The 22,064-nt window shown below is 39.2% G+C and overlaps 1 protein-coding gene across 2 annotated transcripts in view; it reads left to right on the top strand.

The window, feature by feature from the left end:
- Positions 1 to 22,064, top strand: part of babam2 (BRISC and BRCA1 A complex member 2) — an 84,467-nt gene that overhangs the window by 53,094 nt on the left and 9,309 nt on the right. For both annotated transcript variants that reach the window (XM_040136496.1, XM_040136497.1), the window contains exons 7-8: positions 2,478 to 2,587; positions 18,373 to 18,472. In XM_040136496.1, coding sequence (XP_039992430.1) covers positions 2,478 to 2,587; positions 18,373 to 18,472 — 210 coding nt within the window. The remainder of the gene's footprint in view (positions 1 to 2,477; positions 2,588 to 18,372; positions 18,473 to 22,064) is intronic.

Here is a 22,064-nt window from a genome sequence, read left to right as displayed (position 1 = left end):
AGAATGGCAATAGCTAAAAGTTAAAGGATCTGCCTTTAGTTTTTGTTTGTTTGTTTCACTGATGCACTATGACTTGTTAAAGCTCTTCGCTGTCTTCTGGGACAAGATGAGGCTGAATCATTCCACGAAAAAGCTGTCCCTACAACAGCACCCTTGGTCTGACTGAATCGCAGATTGGTCAACTGCAGCCCAGCGCTGCCCTAGGTTCTTCTTCTGGCCCTCTCACCTTCCTGTTGGTTTTCATTCATCTGTTTACTCTGTCCCAGTCCAAAGGAAGCATCCATTAAATCACCTTTAAAGATGAGAACGGGACTTGACAGCTACAAACTGGAGCAAAACAATCTTTTCACAAAAAGCCCACGCCCACCCCAGCCCCACATAGACGTGCCTGTTTATGTCTATGCCATATATCGTCAGCAACAGAAGCCGCGAGCGCTGCTGTGAGACAGAAAGCAGTTCTTGTTTACTAATACACACTATATTTATGTGAGCTGATTCCATCAGGCAACACTTTTGGATGCCACAAACCCTGTTGTCTTTCACTGTCTCCCTTCAACTCCTTATGTCTTTACCCTCTAATGTATCTGCCACGACAAGGCAAACTGTGTGACAGTCAGCAGAGCTGCAGCCATTGTTGTGACTGCTGATACATGTGCTACAATATAAATCTACTGTAGACTGAAGAACTGCTCATTAATGACCCTTGTGTTTGCATTCAATGTTACATACTTAATACCTGTTGTCTGTGCCCCTGAAGTTTATAATACAACTAAGGCTGCAGCTAACTCAAATTTTTACCCATTTTATTGTTTTGATTTATTTATTTGTTTTTTTCTTCAATTAAACACAGTGGTCAAAATCATTAGATTACATGAAGAGAAAATTAATTCTGCTCCACTTGGAAATGTTCAGTGAAGGAATTTCATTTTCCACCCACTCAGCCTTATTTTCTCAAACCAATGGTGCCTTTAGTTTTGTGATTAACAGACCAAAGTATGTGTAATTAATTTATAGGCCTGATCATATTTTAGGCTGCATTGCTGCAAACTGGTTTCACTGTGCCTCTGTCCATCGTGTATGGTGGTTAGATTTCCTCTCACCACGGTGGGCAGTGATTATAACAAATGGATGAGTTCAAACCATCTGTAAGACATTTGATTAACGCTGCTGAGCCTCTGTCATGAGAAAGAGCCCAGAATGGTACTTGATGTGGAATCACACTAATGACAGTGCCTCGGAAGTAGCCATGCTCTAGGAAAAACATCACAGAATGAGAAATTAGAACCTTGGAGAGACAAACGGGGTTTGTAGCAAGCAGCTCCGGGTGGCCTCTGCATCCATCTCACACATGATTTGATTGGTGCTCCCAGTCATCAGCTCAGCCTCATGGTGCAGCTGTTGAAACTAATGTGGCATGAAACAAAACAGATGTTTCCTCTGGTGTCTTTCCTCTTCTCCTCTCCATCTCATTCAATATTTTGGGACATGCACATTTGTTGCGCACACATCAAAGTGTATGATCCCCACGGTTGGGCGTCCATCAAATCTAAATCCAGTAATTTATCTAAAACATTTTCAGATTTTGTAAAGTTTAGCTTCTAATAATTTCAAATTACAAAATTTATAACTCAGGTTGATATTCACAGAGTGGTAACCAAAGTTGTTCTAGAAAGATAACATTTTCATTGTAGCTAAATGACAACCTATTTGATGTGTACATCGCTGTTTGCTGATAAACAAAACTTTAGAGTTTAGAGTTTACAGCCAGGCTAGCAGCTGTTCAAGTACTTACTTAGGCAAAGCAGTGCTTTAAGCTAAATGGCAGTAACACTGACATCCTGATGTTTAGCAGGTGTTTAGTAGGTGTTTACAATTGTCAGCATCTTAGTTTAGCGTGCTAGCGTGCTAACATTTGCTAATTAGAACTAAATACAAAGTACAGCTGAGGCAAATGGGAATTTATTTTGTCATTAACCAAAATAACGGACCAGTTAAAATTTCTGACCTGATGATGGCACAAGATGATTAATTAGGTTGTCACCAGATTTTTTACATTTCATGCTGAGGGGACCATTAATGTCTATACCAAATTTGATGGCAATCTATCCAAAAGTTGTCAAGACATTTCACTCAAAACCACAAATGTCAACCCTGTGGTGGCACTAAAGGGAAAAGTCAGAGGATCACCAACATCATTAGGAAGTTTTCTGCCAATCCATTGAGTAGATAATTTCATATATAACATTTTTTTAATTTGTGACACAGCTGTCACACAGCTGCCATGGCTAAATTAGAGTGAGACAAGATAAAATATCTAATAAAAGATTTACCAGCTGTGAATGGTATTAAGAACCTAACCACAACAATTCCAGGTATGGGCAATGTATATGAGTCCCAGCCCTCATCTTAATGGTATTTTCCTAATGTTTTTTTTTTTTTACTGAAGTATATTCCCATTTTATCATTGTCTTTCTCAGGACACGGCTCTGGACCCTGGAGAGGATGTGGCGCTTCTCTCAGTGAGCTTTGAGGATGCCGAGGCCACCCAAGTATTTCCTAAACTCTACCTTTCCCCCAGCATTGAACAGTAAGTACATTATATCAATCATTCACTTTGTCTATTTTCCACGTATCAGTTCATTCAGTAAAATGTATGCTTTGATGAAGATAATGAATTGTGTGTGCAGTCTGGGGCCCCATTTGGCCCCAAGGATTTACCAGAAAAATTTCAACACTAATCAACTCAAGTTTTACTAATTTAAACAACATATTTTGCTCCTTGATGAATAGAGAGCTGATGATATGGTAACCATTTGGGTCTAAATAAGCTGTATTTCATAGTAGTGTTACAAAAAGTAGTATACTTCACGGTCGTCACACCATTTCCATGAGGTGTCACCAGAGAAAGTCAGACTAGGGTCTTGCCACTCTCCTTATGGGGTAAAAATCTCTTATTTATCATCGGGTATTATATCCATCACATGCAAATTCTAAATAAGGATTAAGAATGAAAAAACTCAAGTTTTTTTCATTCTTACTGCAAATTTGTTGCCGTAACTTACTTATAAAGACAAGATAACTTAAGAATCACAAGTAGAGGCAGAGAAGGTCAGCCAAAGGTGCTGTGGGCTCACTCAGCACTCCTTCTGATTTCGAGGATGCAATATGTAGTTAACTGATTAGTGTGAGTGTTCTGGGAATCTAGCGCCATATTATGTTATTGTGAATAATCCCACATCCTAGTGTCTGGACTCATCAGTCAGTTCCTCAAAAACAATAAGGGAAGAACAAAAAAATGAGATGGATGACACACCGCGTCTGAGCTAAGGATGACTAGATGTCTGCAGACATCTGGGGTGTTAACAGTACAGAGACTGCATGTATGTGTGTGTGTGTGTGTGTGTGTGTGTGTGTGTGTGTGTGTGTGTGTGTGTGTGTGTGTGTGTGTGTGTGTGTGTGTGTGTCTGTGTGTGCGTGTGCGTGTTTGTGTGTGTGTGTGTGCATGCGTGTGTGTGTGTGTGTGTGTGTGTGTGTGTGTGTGTGCATGCGTGTGTGTGTGTGTGTGTGTGTGTGTGTGTGTGTGTGTGTGTGCATGTGTGTGTGTGCATGTGTGTGCGCGTGCGAGTGCGTGCGCTTCTGTGTGCATGCATGCAAGCTTGTGGGGAATATTTTCTGTGAGTCTGTGGGCACTGTGTGAGTGGGTACTTTAGCAGTGTTTGTATTCTCTTTTTTCAAATCCATTTTTTGTTTTGCTGGATTTAGTGTTTATGTATGTGTCTGTATTTTCTATTCCAAATGTATGTCTGTTTTCATGGGTATGTGTGCACACACCAGTATTTGAATAGGCTTTGCTCTCAACACAATCTTTGTAGGTGTGGATGTAGATAAGTGTGTGCGTGTGTTTGTGTGCATGTGTATGTGAGAGAGAAAGAGAGCCAGGTATGGGTCCACTCTGACCTCAGGGCCTCATGGTCTGGGCTTTCGTGTTCTGAATAATCTCAGGCTGATGTTTATTTACAAGCACACGCCCCGTCGCACCAGGTTAAGAGACCTCTGCTCCTCTCAGCCACCCCCACCACCACTTTTTCTCGCTCTCTCTCTCATCCTCCTGTCTTACCATGTTCCTCTTTTCATCCTTATCTTCCATTATCTTCTTTATCTTCTCTGTAGCTCCTCTTTTTTGTCCTTGCTCTCTAATTGTTTTTATTTTTACAATAATCTGATCCTTCCTTCCCTCTTCTGTCATCTGCCTTTTTTCATTCTGTTTTCACAGTATCTCTCCTTTACTATGTCTATCTGCTTGTCTCTCACTATCCCACTCAATCGCTAAAGTAGATACATGCACACACATAAACGCTCCTCCACTCCAGTATGTTGAAATGAACTACGACAGGACCTTATCACCATGCAGCAACTGCAACCAAATACCCTAATTACACCACACAAAGCAAAGGTCACGTACCTGCTGCCTGTCCTACATAATCCTCATTTGTCTGTGCTCTGAATGTGTAAGAGCATAACAAAGCAATAACATGAGAGATACTGCCCTATCTCCTTTAGAAGACACAGTTCTGCTAACCTTGATGCAGCATAACCTTCAGGATGTTTATTTCATGTTTTTGGCTGAACCACAACAGCAGGGCCAGCCCTATAATGTGAATGTCCGTAACTGACTAACTGACTGCTAAACTTACTGACTGACTGAGTGCATGATAAACTCACACCATTGGTCAGCTGAATGCCACGTAACTAAATGCTGAGTTTCCCTATTGGTCGTTGCTCTTTCAAAATGAATCAGCGCAAACAGTTTCTATTGTGACATCAGGGGCTCTTTTACAGGCAGTGTTGCTCAAATAGTGCCTTTGTCACTAGATTTATCGACTTCTCACAGACCTTTAGCAGGTTTTCTTCACAAAGGCACAAAACCAAACAAACCTTAGCCACTTTCCATAGAATAGTCAGTATTGCCCAACGAGCGCTGGGCATTCCTTTTGCAGCACACTTCTCTATGGGTCTCATTCAATTGACTGCACGGCAGCTGACACAGACGTGAATGAGCTTCTAACTTTGCCTCTGGTTGATCATTTTCAAAGTAAATATACTCACAGCACTGATGTTGTCTTTAACTTGTTCATATGGTGATTTTGTCAGACAACGTTGCATTTATAAAATCAGGATTTTAGCACTGCAGACCAGTTGCTTGGAAATGGCTTGGAGGTGACTGCTGCTTAACATGTAGTCTCAATGGGCCACTTCTCAGTCACTATTTCATACTTGTTCTGTTATCTGACAATAGAAAAAGCAAAAAAAAAACATGTAAATGAGAACAGCTTTATTGGGAATTCTGCTGCATTACATCACTGTATATGTGAGCACAGAGAGTAGGAGAGAAGCAGTACAGGTAAAAGGCAGTTCAGCCATATCCTAGGTTTTGACCTAGTCTTGTTAATGTAGTATTAAGCACTGAATGCAAAGATGCAAGCTTTAGGTTTTAGTGTAATACTCATATTTTTGCTCTGTGTGGCTTACATGTCCTTTGCATTCTTGGTTACTTTAATTGGCCGTGTTTTAACAAAAAAATGTGCTATTTTGATGGACACCATTCTGCATAGTAAATGTGTTAAAATTGCAGAATTCTTCAGGGAGAAGATATGTTTGTTCATTTCGTATGTCTGCCTTTTTTATGATGGAGCTGTGTTTACGTTAGAAAGACTGACCTTACTGAGGCTCCAGACCCGACTGAAGCTGTTGCAGTGGTGTTAGAGGCTCTCCTCCACTGCCAGTTGCGTGAAGAGAACAGACAGAAGGAGGCTAAAGGCAGTATAGTGGAGAGCAGGAAGTTGGTAAGATATGGCACAGGGGATGAAGAGGGGTGGTTGCCGACGGAGCGGCAGGGGGTTAGATAAGGGAGGAGAGGCTATTAAACAAACCCTCCTCATCTAAACCCTCTAAGAAACATCTCAAAATACAGAGGCTTAACAGTGCTTCATTGAGCCAAGCTCTCATTTATCACCCTTCTTCTCCTGCTTAATGTTGCCTCTTTGTCTTGAGATATTTGCACATATGCATATCAAGGCCGTGTATGAATGTACTCCGCTACATGCTTTTGTGCACCTTTTTGTCAGCTGTGTGGGAGTGTGTTAATTCATGACCCCGGGCAAGAATGTATGTCTTCCTCACCGCTGTTTGAAGACAAATGATTGCATGTGTGTTCGAGTTCGTGCATCAGCGCATTTGTGTTGTATTCATTGTGGGTGCGACTTATTTTAGAATGCCTATGTGTGTTAGCCAGCCTTTTGCTGTACGTGTGTTTATGCAGATCTGTTACCCTGTTAGTTTTCCTCCATGTCCTTACTGACCCTTGTTACTCTTTGGTCTTGTCTAGCTGCCCATTATCTCTGCATTGGCTCCAGTGAAGAGGAAAACTCATTTGTTGCAGTGTGCCTGCACATTTCTGTTTTTCTAGCAAGCATTTGATAGACTGCGACATTCAGGAGGTTGTGCATTAACCCAAGCTACCACAAATATTCACAATATCATATAATGCCAAGATAAAATTCACATCAAAACAGTTTTGGAAATTGTTTAAATCAGTTCTAATTTTTTGAAATGGTGAATGTAGCAGCTGTGAACAACTAGAGAAATTGACTCAACTTTGGTTTTGGCACCACTGGATTTCAGTGTTGGTATAGGCTGTCGTATCAACTACATGTATTAAGTGTCGAAATGTTCCAGGCCTATCTATGTCCATAATCTTTCTTTCATGTTTTTTTTTTTATTCTTTTTTATGTTGTCTGTCCAGACTTCCTCTGTCTTGTCTATCTTGAAGTTTCTTTTCATTCACTTTTCCCCTTTATTAACCAATTCCACTTCCCTTTCCTCCATAAAGTTGTAATCTTCAGGATTTCAGTCCTGATTGCCTGATGACACCATGGTAACAGGAAGTTTGGTGTCACACTACAGCAAACACTCGTGGTGCATCTACTTTGTTGGGAATACAACAGATGAGTTGGTATCTGTTTACAGCCCAGCCAAACAAACTCATGATTTTTAATGAAGCTGGTCAGTAAATATAAAGTTGGTCAAATATTGAAGTGCAATCTCTAATCTGATTTCATGCTGCACATGGTGCTAGTAGTTTTCCACAAAACAGCAGAGCACAGTGGAGTTTCCTTGCTGAGAAGTTGGAGGTATGCAGTCTATCACCTGTAACTCTTTATCTAACAGCTCAGTTTGGCTGCTCCCGATTCTTCCATTACTCCTTTGCAAAAGTTAAGGCTTGTCTTGCAGGAGGCAATTCAGCCACATTGTTTAGTTGTTGGAACAGATTTGCTTCTGTTTCAATCATTCCAGCTATCTACACAGGCCACATAACAGCTTGCATTTCACTCACACTATAGGAACATAACCAGGACCCAAAACCTATTTTTAGGTTTCAAGTTGAGCACTGCCAAAATACAGGTGACCTAAACGCAATATTAGGTCTAAAAGCATCCTATGTAGACACAGCCAGAGGACTGAAGCAGCTTCTCTGCTAACATGCTGCTTTCACTACACGTGCTGTGTACACACTGTGTTAAAAATGGTCAGCTAATTGAAAAAAATTGCAGCAAACAGCCATGTCTTTTTTTATAGACCCATTTTTGATGAGCAACCACAGTCATACTGTATGACAAACATACTGTGTTTTCAGGGGCTGCTTCACAATAAAAGCCACAGAGTGTTTTGCCAGTTGAAAGTGTTGAATTTGACGTAGCAGCAGTAGAAAATGTTGGGTTTGCATTAGGAGTAACTTAATACAGCTCTGACACAGTGTAAAGACAGCGAACAGTAAACAGTGAGGCTGTTAGCAGTGAGATGATATTACCCTGTGAATCCCTCATGCATAGGCAGACAATCTGAATCCAGTGCAGGAATGGCAGACTACACCACTGCTAGTAAAAACTGCTATATAGAAAGATGGAAAAACATTGATTGGCTGAAAAAGTGCAGACCATAAATAGTATGACAAATTGGATTTGGTTTAATGAAATTCTTAAGTATTATAACTTTAACCCAAGCTACCACAAATCTTCACAATATCATATAATGACGAGCCCAAATTCATATCAAAAAAGTTTTGGAAATTAATTAAATGAAATGGTGGATACAGCAGCTGTGGACAACTACAGACATCGTTTTAACTTTGTTTTGGCACCACTGGATTTAAGTGTTGGTACACGCTGTCATAACAGCTACATCTATTTGTTTCAAAATGTTCCAGGGTTCTTTCTGCCTGCAGTTTCTGTCTCAGTGTACCAGTCTTTCTGTCTTTCTATCATTTTATCAATCGTCCAATCATTTTGTTCATTCTTCTGTTGTCTGTCTGTTCATCCTCCATCCTCCCATTCCTTGCTTCCTTATCCTTCACCACTATCCTGTCTAGTTTACTTTTTTTTTTAAATTCACTTTCACCAGTTTTTAACTCTTGTCTTCTCGGTCGTATCTCTCCAACACCCTCCTACCATTCCCTCCTGTTTTTCACATGTCTGCTGCCTGTCTCTTTTCTCTCCATCTTTTTCCATTTTTCTATCAGTCTCTCTCCTCTGCTGATCCCTCTGGCTGATCCTCAAAGGGAACCGAGAGAGTGAGTGGGACTTAAAAGAGAGAGAAGCGTTGTGCTCTACCCAGCAAGGTCGTCCCTCGCTCGACTGAAACGCAGCAAGGGAAAAAAAAACAACACACATACAGCACAAGGGAGAGGAGAGCGTTTCCCTCTCTCTCCTTTCTCTTTTCTCCACCTCTCTACTCTTCTCTCCCATCACTCCTGAGTTGTTTGATATCTCACTTTTACTCTCCTTCAGCAGGGGCTCAGATCTAAAAGCTCTCAACACTCTAAAGCTCTATAACGCAAACTCGTAAGCCCCCTGAGCTACAGTGTTATACCTCTATTTCTATTCCCTCTTCCTCTCTCTTTCTTGCTCTTTCTGTTACATTTTCTTCCTCTGTCTTCAAACAGATCATCACTGTAATGTTTTCTGCCTTACAGAGCAGCAAGGGAAAAAATGATGTTGAAATACCCCGACAGACACCCACATTTTTACCAATAATGTACAGTTTACGTAGACTGTTGCATTGGCTCCTCTCCTTGATGGGACTGTACCATTGTATTTGCTTCTTTTTCTGTAGAAATTATTGATTATGAGAAGTCAAGTGGCTGTTTTTCTGTAGGCTTAAAAATTCACCTGCTTAAGATTCAGTGTTCATTTGTTATATAATGTTTTACGGGCTGCCTAGAAGAAAATATACCGTGAAAGGCATGGCGTTACGCTTTGTAGCGCCTGTGATTTTCCCTCCCTACTCATTTAAACTTGTTGTTAAGTGTTAAATAGATGTAGACATTTTGAAAATTTAAAAAATGATAGCTTTGGAGGAGAACTTGTTGTCAAGCCAAATTATGTCTTTAAGAGCTAGTGTTGTGCGGAGGTCATGGTAAGATCAGACCAAAAAAGGAGATGTGGAGTTTTTCCGAGGATTCTAGTGTCCCAGTGAAACAGACTAATTATGAGAAAGGGTAGTAGTCGGGTCACTTGGATCAAGTGGGAGTCAGCTGGGACTGCGATGACTTGGGTCTCTATGCAGTCCAATTAAAGATTAAAGAACAGCTTTCAGATTGGGCACAGGTTTTCAGTAGATGCAGATCAAAATGTATGTGTCCCTTTGGAATCTTTTAACATCCTTCTCACGCAAAGCACCAAACTATTTCTGCATAGCTAACATAGATTAGACTGTCCTTCTGTGGCTTTAGGTAACACTGGTTTTAGAAATGTTTCATAATTTCACTGAGCCCTATGTAAAAAGCTGTGAAAATTGGTGACTTGATAACTGCAGACTGATTATTTAGCAGAAACAAGCTGTGAATATACCGTTACATATTATATATCACATTGAAGTTGATATGGCTAACTTATTTACACATACAACAAACACGGAGCATGTTAGCATTCATTTGGAGTCGTGTTTGTGTCAACCTGATGAATTACATTCTAACATTAACTAACCCTTTAGCTCTGGTTTGCTCTCCAACACGTCCTGAGGGAACTATCTGGCTCTTTAGCTGCTGAATTCTCCACTATGTACACTAGCTTGTCACTAACTTTTTCTATCTGCCTTTTAGTGCCGAGCATGTAGTACACACTGGGTTTTTAGAGCTTTTCTGCTGAAAAGAGCTGCTCACTGTGACTGAGAACAACACTGATGAGTGTGGTGAGAGTGTATTAAAACAGTAGAGCAGTGAAAACCGAAACAATGAGCTGCAAGATGTTAAAAGACTTAGTAGAGCAGCAAAAACCTGCAGAATCCCGTGACAAATCTCTGTGGGGTCACCCCTATGAGCAACCCCTTTCACATAGAAGTACTCCTGTGATCCATTGTTGATATAAAAATATTGTATATAGCCGCTTTAAAGAATGCTTAGCCACGATACCTATTGCCGCTAGTTTTTGTGTTGGAGAAAAAAGTGGTCCTTACAAGCAAGAATTTTTTGCAACAATCACAAACATAATATTCACCATGATGAATAAAAATGAAATTGAAACCAAAATGTATGATTAAATTGCTTGCTGACTAGTAACTTATGTCACTACCATCTGTGCTCAAGGAATTCCATTCCCGCATATGATGCCACTGGCTGATATACTTAAAAAAAAAAAGAATTCAAAAATACCTTGTGGCTTTTAAGGCATGTAAAACATCAACATCAATTCTCAAATGATTATTTGCATGGACCCAAAAGTAAGAAAACTCAGTAATAATTCAATCTACACATTGCTCTTTAAGAGATTTTTGCCAGAAGTGTCTCTTCAAGCAGTTACCTGCAGCAGTAAAATGCTCATTAGCATGACTTATTTAGTTCTTACCTGTAATAAAAGATTTGCAAGTAGTGAGATTATGTCCTTGCAGCTTGCATCAGTTTCAAATAATTTCTTTGTTTAATTTACAATCATCATTAAGAACCACATCTGCAGTTTTTTAATTTATCCTCAGTGTTTTGTCTTTCTTTCTCGAACCATTTTATAACCGTCGCTCTTTCATTTTCACTTTTACTTCTCGTTTACCTGATTGTACTGTGCCCATGAGATGAGTTGGATACATCTCTCCTTCCCCCAGAAAACCTGCTGCATTGCATAAAAGAATTGAGTGGGCACCGTCTCTGCCCCCAAACCAGATTTAGGAGCCCAGAAAAATCAACACAGAGAGACAGTTTTAGGCTGCAGTGCACTAATGTTTGTGTATCTGCATTTGCCTTTAGGTGCCTGCGTGTGTGTGCGTGCATGCTTTCCTGCCTGCTGATGTGTGTGATTATGTGTGTGTGTGCATGTGCCTGTGTGGGTGTACAGTTTGTGTGTGTCCCTTCTCCAGGGTCTGTAGAGGTGTTGTATAGCCTTTGAAAATCTTTGCATTTCTATCAGATATTTTTCAAGGCTTTGTGAACATCTTGTCATAGTCAGAAATTGTCAGTCTGATAAAATAAATTCACCACTAACCCAGCAAACCCACTCGACAGTCTAAGATGTTAGTGGAGACACTTCTCTCACTCTCAGCATCTCAAAGCACTCTGTCACCTTGAACACTTATGCATTATTTGTCTGTATGAAGTGAGTTTTGTAATGCTGCTTTGTTATTGGTAACACACTTTCCTCAATATGTAGGCTGTTTTAATTCACATTGCTTACAATGCAATATGTGTTTTGTGAAATATCTTTACTGAAGTCAAAACATTATTACATCTGACCACATTTGTTAATGACAAAGGTGTTGTAAAGGAACCAAAACGTGAAACAAGCATGATTGAAAGTTAACATATGATTTGACAATTTTGTGGCTGTTAATAATAAATGTGTTATTAAAAGAAAATAGAAATTATAAAGCAATTTAAAGGAGGGAATCAGATGGAAAAGGTTGACAGAAAAATACATAAAAGAAAATGGTGAAAAAGTAAGACAACAATTATTACAAGTGGGGAAAATAGAATGATTACAAAAAATCAAGTCCATTACCAAGCAGTATAGATACCATGCAAAGAACACACATTTTCAGCTCTGTTTTATCGATCTTATTAAGTGTGTGTGTGTGTGTGTGTGTGTGTGTGTGTGTGTGTGTGTGTGTGTGTGTGTGTGTGTGTGTGTGTGTGTGTGTGTGTGTGTGTGAGAGAGACCGTCAGTGCAGTCTTAAAATACTACACAAGCGTAACGGAAATGTCGTGTTGTCCTGTGTCAACCCAGTCTCCTAGATATTATGTTTAAACCATATACTAGTAATTTGTTTAGTCTGTTCTCTTACTTTTTTGGTTCTTGTTTTAATGTTTATTTCTTATATATTGTATCTATTTAAAAATAAAAGAAAAACAAATATATTGGACAAAACATAATTGCTTCCTGGAATATGTTTGCTTGCAAAGTTTGACTTGTGCTATACTGTATGCATGTAAATGCATGCTGAACCGTATATTTATGCTTCAAGCCTATTTTTTTCCATTTCATGTGTGTAAGTACAGGCACTACAGCAGTCTTAGCTCTGACTTACATTCAGTACTGAGCCTGAACACATCCTGTGTAGACACAAAGCTTCTGCTGCTGCTCTGCTAATGTGCTGCCTTCACTATGCAGGCTGGTTACAATTAGGCAAAGATTTGTAGTTTGGATGGAATATTGGAAAGTAAATCTATTCTGTCTTGTTTACTCTCGACTTTTTTAATAGACCACGACCTTTTAGTTTTACTTTGAGTGCCTAAACATAACCATAAAAAATGTTACCATGTTTTTGTTACTATGTGCGGATGTTATATTGCAAGTGTGAACATCAGAAGGAAAAAGAAATTACAAACCGTATGTTGTTAAGTTATTAGATATGATCATTAAAAAAATGTTCTTGTTATTTTGATAACATACGTAATTCCAGCTGCACTGCATTTCTCACAAAGTGTATATGCTGCTGCAAATTAGTAGTATATAAATTTCCAGGTGACATACTGTATTGTGTGCCAGACTTCATTATTCCACCCGTGTCCCTTCATCTTCCTTGTCCCCAAAACAGCTTATAGTGACACACTACAAAAATTACCTCACCTGCAGCTCTCAGTTGTAGCTTTACAAAAGCCATCACAAAAGTATATTCTGTTTAAAGGTTTAGTAATCCAGTGATTATACAACAGTGCTATAGTCACAACCTACAGGGGGGTACGTGGACCTCACAAGCTCATGTGGCCATGAGCACCCACCCCACCACCAAATACCACCAGTAACTGATGATGGGTGAATGTGGGTCATAGGAAAACTTTGCCCTGTTGCCCAGCCTTATCATATACCAGTGAGAGGGTGTAATGGTTGGGGCTTGAGGCTCTGATTAATCTGGTTTTATCCAAATGGATGATGAACAGAGAATTCAGCACTGCTATGCCAGGATGGTCACCTCATAACAGGAAGATTACTTACTCCTATTTCCATAGGCCAAGGGCACCTTTCCTAGTCACAGAGGAAGAATAGGATGCTGTTTAGTCTATACAGTCAACAAACAGAGTCATATGTGGGCCTCTAAGGGCCCTTCAGGCTTTAGGAAATGAAGAAGGCAATCAAAATGGAAATGTTGCTGCTTTGAAACTACATTTGAATCTCCAAACAGTTCTTCTTGGCCTTATCTTTCACTTGGGTAATGAATCATGTCTCCTCTCTTTACAGTTGAGCCTTTATCTGCTCTCACGCTGTCTCTGCACTGTCATACACACTCAAACACACAAACCAAACCACACATAAACAAACAAACTAAGCTCCGTCACCATCCACCTGAGTCATACAGAATCTCTGTAGTTGAGTCAAGTCACAAGTCACAGGCAGCCCTGTCACTGTACAGCATGTGTGTTTGTTTACATGTATGCATGTACTGTATACTTTTTAGTGTAAATATATCATACAGTAGGCTACATCGCTCAGAGGGGTTGTGTTAGGCAGCATGTCTGAATGACGACTGCAGTATGTGTGGGTAGTGTTGAGAGCAGTGTCACCAGTGGAGACAGAAGTGGGGACTCTTCAGGGTGCCACTTGGAAAGTAAAACACCATTATGTCTAGATTCTGAGCCCACCTACAGAGAGCTCAATTTAAAGCAATTTAAGTGCTCATACTGGAAGTCTGATAACACTGAGATATTAATAAAAAAATACAACACCATTTCAGGAACGTTTTACCTACTCTTTTCTTTACATTTTGCAAAATGTGATATGTATGTGTATCTGTATGTACATTACAGTAGCTTCAGAAAGTATTCAGAACCCTTCAGACTCGTAACTGTAATTGCTGCCAAAGGGGCTTCTACAAAGTACTGAATTATTGGTCGCCCAATTGTATGAAAATTATAATTCTAAATAACTGTAAAATTTACAACCATGAATGTGCATTAGTTGTCAGTTGTTTTAATCCAGTGTCATCTTTGTGCATTCTCATAACCTGCTCAAATATGGGGTGCAAGTTAACTTGCAGCCTTACTTAAAGCTCCCTGTCAACTTGACCTTGAGATAAAGTGTTACGCCTCAAATGTTTGATTCTCAGTTTTAGCACCTGAGTGCAATTTATACAGCCTGCTGCAGTGAAACATGTCTTATGTTCAAGAAATGAACTCTCCAGTCAGCATTTTGTAGTTGAGCTTGTTAGGTCTGTTTAAGGTGGAGACAGAAAACTTTACTTTCAATCCTGTTTTAAAACAGTGGTTCCCAACTGGCGGGGATCTATTCTTACTCGTGAGTATGTCAACTTAATAACCTAAAAATATATAAATAAATAAATTGACTTTGAAATGTAGCAAATTTCCAAACAAGGAATTTTATTTTGAAGTACCATTTCCTGCCTCCTAGTGAGTACAGGCACTACAACGCTTTACTGTAATAGTAACCTATCCATGCTGGCTCTGTCGATCATATAACCCTCCTCTTGTAGGACTGTTGATTGTAACGGCTTTTCAGAGACTGAGAAGAAGCTAGCACTCCACAACAAGCTGAACAATTATCAAACAGATTACATTCAGATTTGTTTACCTTAAACTGAACACAATAAACAGAAAACATGTTTTATGCAGGGAAGTACTGGTATGGGTTGAAACGCAGCTTGAAAACACCTCTTTTTTTTCTTCATTTTTTCCGCTCTGCAGCAGTTTTATTGTGCTGTTCGCCTTAATCAGGCCTATTTACATGTTGTGGTGTAAAATTGTTTTAGTAGCCTAAATGAGCCTGTAATAGTTGTACCTGCAATTGCAATGCTTTTAATGTTTTTGAAGCCCTAATTGTACTCTTGCTGCAGTGCTTATTTAACTGAGGTGTAAAGGCCCCAGTTGTTGCCTACTTTTCTTTTCTACTTTTTTTTTTAACTTACTTTTTTTTTTTTCTTTTTTTTTCTTTTTTTTTTTAAATAAAATGAAGGCTGGGTCATTGGCTTGCAATGTTTTCTTACTGCAAGAAGGTCTTGGGTTTGAATCCATTGACAGGCAGAATGGGTATTATGATGGTCTGAGTGTAGATCGTGACCTGAATTGAAAATTTGGACCCTAAAGCTAAACCAGCTGGTAACATTGTAACAACTTCTCAATTAAGTTTTGGATGTCGAAATACGTTTGGTTTGATCTCGTATCTAATCAGTATTTCTTCAAGTGAGTGTTTCAGAGGCAAAACCACTGAAATACAAAGCGTATCACAATTGTTCACATGCCTGTCATTGACACAAATGAGTGACGAACACAGCAGCATCTATTTTGTGCCTCTGTCCGCATTTCCATCTGAATGATATGGAGCTATTCTTAGATCTGTGGGAGGATAGATGGGCATCATTTAGAATTTCATTTTCAAAGGCTTCTCTACTCATTGCTGTAAGCTATTTTCAATCGACCATTTGTTGGTGTTCAGCAAAATGCACAAGATAATGCTAATTATGTGCGCAAACCCTACTGTAAATGGTGGCTTTGGAGTTTTCGAAAAAAGGATTTTGACAATGAAAATAGCCATTTTCATTGTCATGACAGTTTCATGACAGTTTGCATGGCTTCTCTGTGAATATGACCTTAATATTATTCACTTCCAAAAAGTAAACGTAGACTAGTTCTCCAGAGTAAAGTTGTAAACTTATTTGTATCTTTGTGGATGGGTATGCCTCTTATCTTTAGCTCATTTTCAAAATTCAGACTATCAGTAAAAAAAACCCTGCATGTGGTAGATCAGAAACCAGCTGTTTTCTAGACAGAGCAACCTTCAGTAAGTTTTTCTGATTACATCTCTCAGACCAAGTGTATGTACACTCAAGACTTTGGGCCACTGTTGACCTTTTCCTGACCCCTGTTAAGACATCATTTTTCCTGTAAACATCTGTGGGTTTCGGTGATGACAGTAAAGTAGAGCACATCATGAGCTGCTCAGCCTTCCTCCTCACTACTCCCACAACCTTTCTTTGGAATTTTCAACATTGAGAAATTCTCAGGAATTCTTTGTTAGCTACTGCCTATCAAAATGACAAAATGTGGAAAATATTTTCATACACCAAGGGGGAAAAGTGTTTACTTCATGGCTGCGAATGGATGATGTGATGGAATTGCTGGGATTATGATTGCGGTCTGCTACTCACTGCTGTTATGTTTCACCTTTTGATAAATAATTGCCATTTTGAAATCATAGAGTTTCTGATCAACTACAGAACTAGCCCCAGGGGCTGCATCTCAACATATGTGATCTTTGACATTTGACATAATCGTACAGGATGTATGCTATTTACATGATTCATGCATGCTTAACCTGGAAAACAGCAGTCATCCACTTCAGCATTGCTTTTAAAATTAAATAAGAGCGTTTTTAAATATCCTTAGACTGTCCTGCTCTAATGAAAAATAAAATAAAATAGAAAGTGGCAGAAGAAATTCTCTTCTATGTGTCTTAAAATGAGCATTAAAAGCCAAAGAGCGGTTCCTTAAGACCTTTAACCTATCCTAAGGGGATTCCCTCTGTTTTTGCGAGAGATCAGAAAAAATGAGGGAGTGACTACTTCGGTTGGTTAGTCATTGGGGAGCTGCAGCAGCAGATTTCATGATTAAACAAGCATGCACTAATCACTAATGGAGCTGCGCTGCAGGATTGAATCAGGAGGACGTCAAAAGAATAAATGAACGAGTGAAGGGGTATGAGGATGATGCCACAGGCATGAGTCACTCCTTTATTTCTTAATTCTACAATTTAAGTACATAGCCGTAAATGAATGTGCTTAGTTATCATTAATTTCCATAAAGTCCTGAATTGGTCCCAGAACCATGGACAAATCTAAGATACAGTGAAAAATGGAACAATGTGGCTTAATTTGAAGGACATTTGAAATTCTTAATAGGCTTAGAATACAGTAGCTTCAGAAAGTATTCAGACCGCTTCACTCTTTGCACTTTATTGTGTTGAAGATTTTATTTTAAATGGAAAAAACTGCCATTTTTGACCATCAACCTACACTCAATAATCCATAATGACAAAGTGAAAACACAACAACAGAGACGGGAGAACCTGCCGGAACGACGATCATCTCTGCAGCACTCCATCAATCAAGCTTTTATGGTAGAGTTGCTAGATGGACACCACATTCTCTGAGAGCATGAGGAAAACATTCTCTGGTCTGATGAGACAAAAATTTAACTTTTGGCAGAACTCCAAACACACTAGCAAACACCAGGCACTGTTCATCACCTGGATAATACCATCCCTATGGTGAAGCATGGTGGTGGCAGCATCATGCTATGGGGGGGCTTCTCAGCAGCAGGAGCAGGGAGACTTGTTAGAATTGAGGGATGGATGAAAGCAGCCAAATAGAGAGAGATCCTTGAAGAAAACCTGCTCCAGAGTACACGCGACCTGAGACTGGAGCTACAGTTCACCTTTCAGCACAATAGTGACCCAAAGCCTACAGCAAAAAAAAAATGCTAGAGTGGCTTTGGTACAAGCCTCTGATAGTCCATTAATGGCCCAGGCAGTTGTAGCTTGTAGAGAGTTGAAGTTGAAATTGGTGTCAAAGGGGCTTCTAAAGTACTGAATTAAGGATTTGAAAACTTTTCTATATAAGAGATTTCAGTTTTTTATTTATATTAAATTTAAATAAAAACATGTTTTCACTATCATTATGGGTTATTGAATGTAGATTGATTGGTAAAAATGTCATTTTTATCCATTTACAATTAAATCTACACCATGATAAAGTGTGCAAAAAGTGAAGGGGTCTGATTACTTTCAGAAGCTCCTGTAAATAACATATAGTATAATATGACATAGGATGTACTGAAATAACAATGAGCACTTAATGGCTAACTGTTGTCTTTTTTTATTCAATCAGTGCTCTGGGAGGCTCCTCAGCACTTCATATCCCAGCATTCCCCAGTGGAGGATGCCTAATTGACTATGTCCCTCAAGTGTGCCAGTTACTCACCAACAAGGTAAAAGTGTTTGCTATAACTCATTTTGCTTACACACAGTGTGATTAAATGGGCTTTGTGTGTGGTGTATACAGTGCATTTGGAAAGTATACCTCATAATGAGGTATTGAGTGAAGATTGATGAGGGAAAAAATGAATTTAAACGATTGCAGCATAAGGCTGCAACATAAAAAAATATGGAAAAAAAGTGAAGGGGTCTGAATACTTTCTGAAAGCGCTGTATGTCAATGTCCTCACCACAAAGAAATAATTAGTCTATTAGTGTTGGGGTCTGCATTATTTGACATTATTTGTAACCTTTAATCTCTTGGTATTTTAATTAAGAGCAATATTCCTTACTCTTTTGTGAGTATGTGACAGGTATGTGAATCATTTATTGCATATTTGTAAACCTTGGTGCAGCAAAGCATGCACCCACTGAGGGATCTCTTTTCTTAAACTGTGTGCGGTAATGTGTGTATGGGCATTCAAGCATGTGTGTCTGGCATCTGCCGTCGTGGGCGTACTGGCCAACCTCCATAGGCTGTCTGAATGCTCCCTAGCCTCCGCAGGTTGACAGGTAGGTATGCGGTGCAGACACGATGTAATGCCATTTCCCATCGGAGAAAAGCCCATCCCCCAAGTGTTCCCATACACACACATACACATAATGCACATAGATGCCCTCCATCTCTCCCCATTCACCTGGACTCTGACCAGCATAGTCAGGGTGTCTGGAACACTTGTGTCCCTGACCGACCTCCATGTCTCTGATTTTTTTAAGTCCAACAGTGTCAGATCTGCTGCCTCCACCCCTCTGAAAGATTCGTGGAGGCCATAGCCTGTGTTTGGAAAGGCATGTTGAAAAGCGGAGTCAATAAGAGATAAAGGCACCATGACACAGAGAAAGGGTCTTGCTTATAATGTCATAATCACTATTTTAGAGAGCTACAGCTCAGCTCCTAACTCAGTCCAAAAAATGTGTTGATATCACCCCTGTTTTAGTATCTTGGCACTGGTTGCCCATTTATTTTAGGATTGATTTCAAAATTCTCTTAATTACTTTTAAGGTCAAGCATGGGCTGGCCCCTCCCTATATTTCTGAACTTTTATCTCCCTATTAGCCAGGGCGCAGTCTGAGATCCTCTGGTAGTGCATTGCTGGCTGTTTCAAGGTCCAGGATGAAAACCAAAGGAGACAGGGCCTTTGCTCTCAAGCCCCTAGACTTTGGAACACCCTGCCAGAGGAGATCAGACTTGCAAAGTCAGTTCCCCATTTTATTTCACTTCTTTAACACACATTTTATAAAAAAAAGTTTTTATTGTGTGATGTTTATTTTTAATTAAATTTCTATTTAACTTTGTTTTGTTGGTCTGTTTTATATTGACTGTGAAGCACTTTGTTACCTGTATTGAAAAATGCTATACAAAAAGTATTGTTAATGTTATTATTGCTGTTGTTGTTTTTGTTGTTGTTGTTGTTGTCATCATTATTGAGAGCGAGTAGAAAATTTCTAAGTGTACAGTGCAAGACATCTGCAACCCAAATCACTCATTACTCCCAGACTGATTTCAAGAAGGGCTACTGACCCCATTTACCATGCAAAGTGTAATCAGCACTAAGCACTGCATGCTGGCCAACTGCTGTTCTGATAATGTTCAGCATTTTAAAATTTAAAAGAGATTAGATAACAGTTGATTTGATAGATTATTCTGCTTTCATCAGTTGATAACACTTCAACAAACATCTTGCTCCCCTGACAGAAGTTTACAGAGCACTGGACCCGACACAACCAAATAAAATGGCACCTGTTTGTCAGCTTTTTTTTCAGCTGGTGTTTTCACTTTTTATTGACAATTTGAAATAGGCCTACCATTAGAACACAGGAATAATCAAATATTCGATCTCAAATGATCTGTCCAAAGTCAAAATGTGTATCAGTGCAACACCAAATGGAGAAAACTTAACATGCTGTGAATGACACAAATACATCTAAAAGTGAGAAGCACCCTTTGGAAGCACTTTTTATTTTAGACTGTAGACAGAAAAAATGTGAATAAAGTCAGACTGTTTGCTGCCTTTTAAAAATGCAGCTGCCTTACAGTAACATTAGCACGATTCCAAATCTCTGGTTAGTAGCCTGATATTATGTTTCACTTCAATTTGCTCAACAAATCATAGATACGGGAACTGATTCAGAGGTCTGCATTAGCTTGTTACTCAAGTGAGGCACTGCTAATGAACTAATGAACAGCGTTGTTTCTGATTAGGCTATGTGGGTTGCGTTCAAATAAATTAAAACAACATGTTAGAACAATGTGATAGTTCCCATTTCATCAAACTGTATTTTTGTGGGGGTGGGGGGTTTGTTTGTTTGTTTGTTTGTTTGTTTGTTTGTTTACTGGCTAAAGTAAGCTAGTAAGCTAGTAGATAGCTAGTTAGCTAATTAGCTGAAGCAGTTGGGCTGCAACAGTACCTAAATAACTTTGATACTGTAATATAAGAAAGTGTACAATTAACCAAAACATTCATTTTTTATTATTGTATTATTGTACCTCTACCTTGGACTTCAAAATGTTACTTGTGTCATTTGTTGTGGCACTCCGGTGGTCAAGCAAAATTGACACTTGGACAGCATGAAGTAGTAATTAGAAGTGTCTCTTGGAATAATGCAATAGTAGACATGTGGCTCATTTGTGAGGTAGAAGTAGCACTGGGGCATTCTTTTCTTTCAAAAAAAGTAACCTGAGTGTTGCCAGTGTAAGCAGAGGTAGTGATTTGACGAATCAGAGAAGGAAGACAAAAGCTGAAAGAGTAACTAAAGACACAAGGCTTCTGCATCTCTGATATTTCTTACGAGATTTATCGACTAAAGCCAAAGAACAGTAAAGAAATACATCATTCTAACATCCCTGACAGATTCTTGCAGTCTTTGTGAAAGAGTGGGCAGTCGTTTTGTTCTTTTCACACCATCAATTATTTCCTTCCACTTAATCCAGATGCTATGACTGTTTTGACACAGCTATACTGCCACATACCTCAGCTGTGACTGTGACTATGATTGTGCTTAGAGTTGGCAGCACCTGGCCCCTGCATTACTCAAAAAATTACTCATGGAAATCAGCTTCAGAAGCTAATAGGCCCTGTGGGGCTTTCAGTCCTTTCCTTTGCATGTGATATGTACATATGTGATCAACTCACACAAGACAAGGAATTAATTGCTTTCAATCAATTTCAATACAGTCATCCCCAGTTGTAGGTCTTTTTTGACACAAAAAGTGATACTCAGTTAGGAAATTGGCCTATGAGAGAGAAGCTGAGAGTAATTTATAATGTAGGCAGTATAATTAAATTTAATTCTGCTGAAGTGTTTATTGTATGCAAAATGATGGTTGATGCAATCACAACATTTAAATTTATACTTGGTATATAAAGCATGTGTTATCATTGCTGCCATTCTCATTGCATTTTCACACATACTATCCTAAGTAGACATTAGGAGGAGAAGCTTTATAAACAAAAACAATAGAAGTGATTGCCTTGATATTGGATGCACTACTATACAGCCACAACTCGGTTTATAATTGATGAGGAAAATGTCTTTCATTGGAAA

Source organism: Xiphias gladius, chromosome 10, assembly GCF_016859285.1.
Source record: "Xiphias gladius isolate SHS-SW01 ecotype Sanya breed wild chromosome 10, ASM1685928v1, whole genome shotgun sequence".
In the NCBI taxonomy this organism is placed as follows: domain Eukaryota; kingdom Metazoa; phylum Chordata; class Actinopteri; order Istiophoriformes; family Xiphiidae; genus Xiphias; species Xiphias gladius.
Note: the sequence above shows the minus strand (reverse complement) of the source record. Positions and strands in the feature narration are given on the sequence as shown.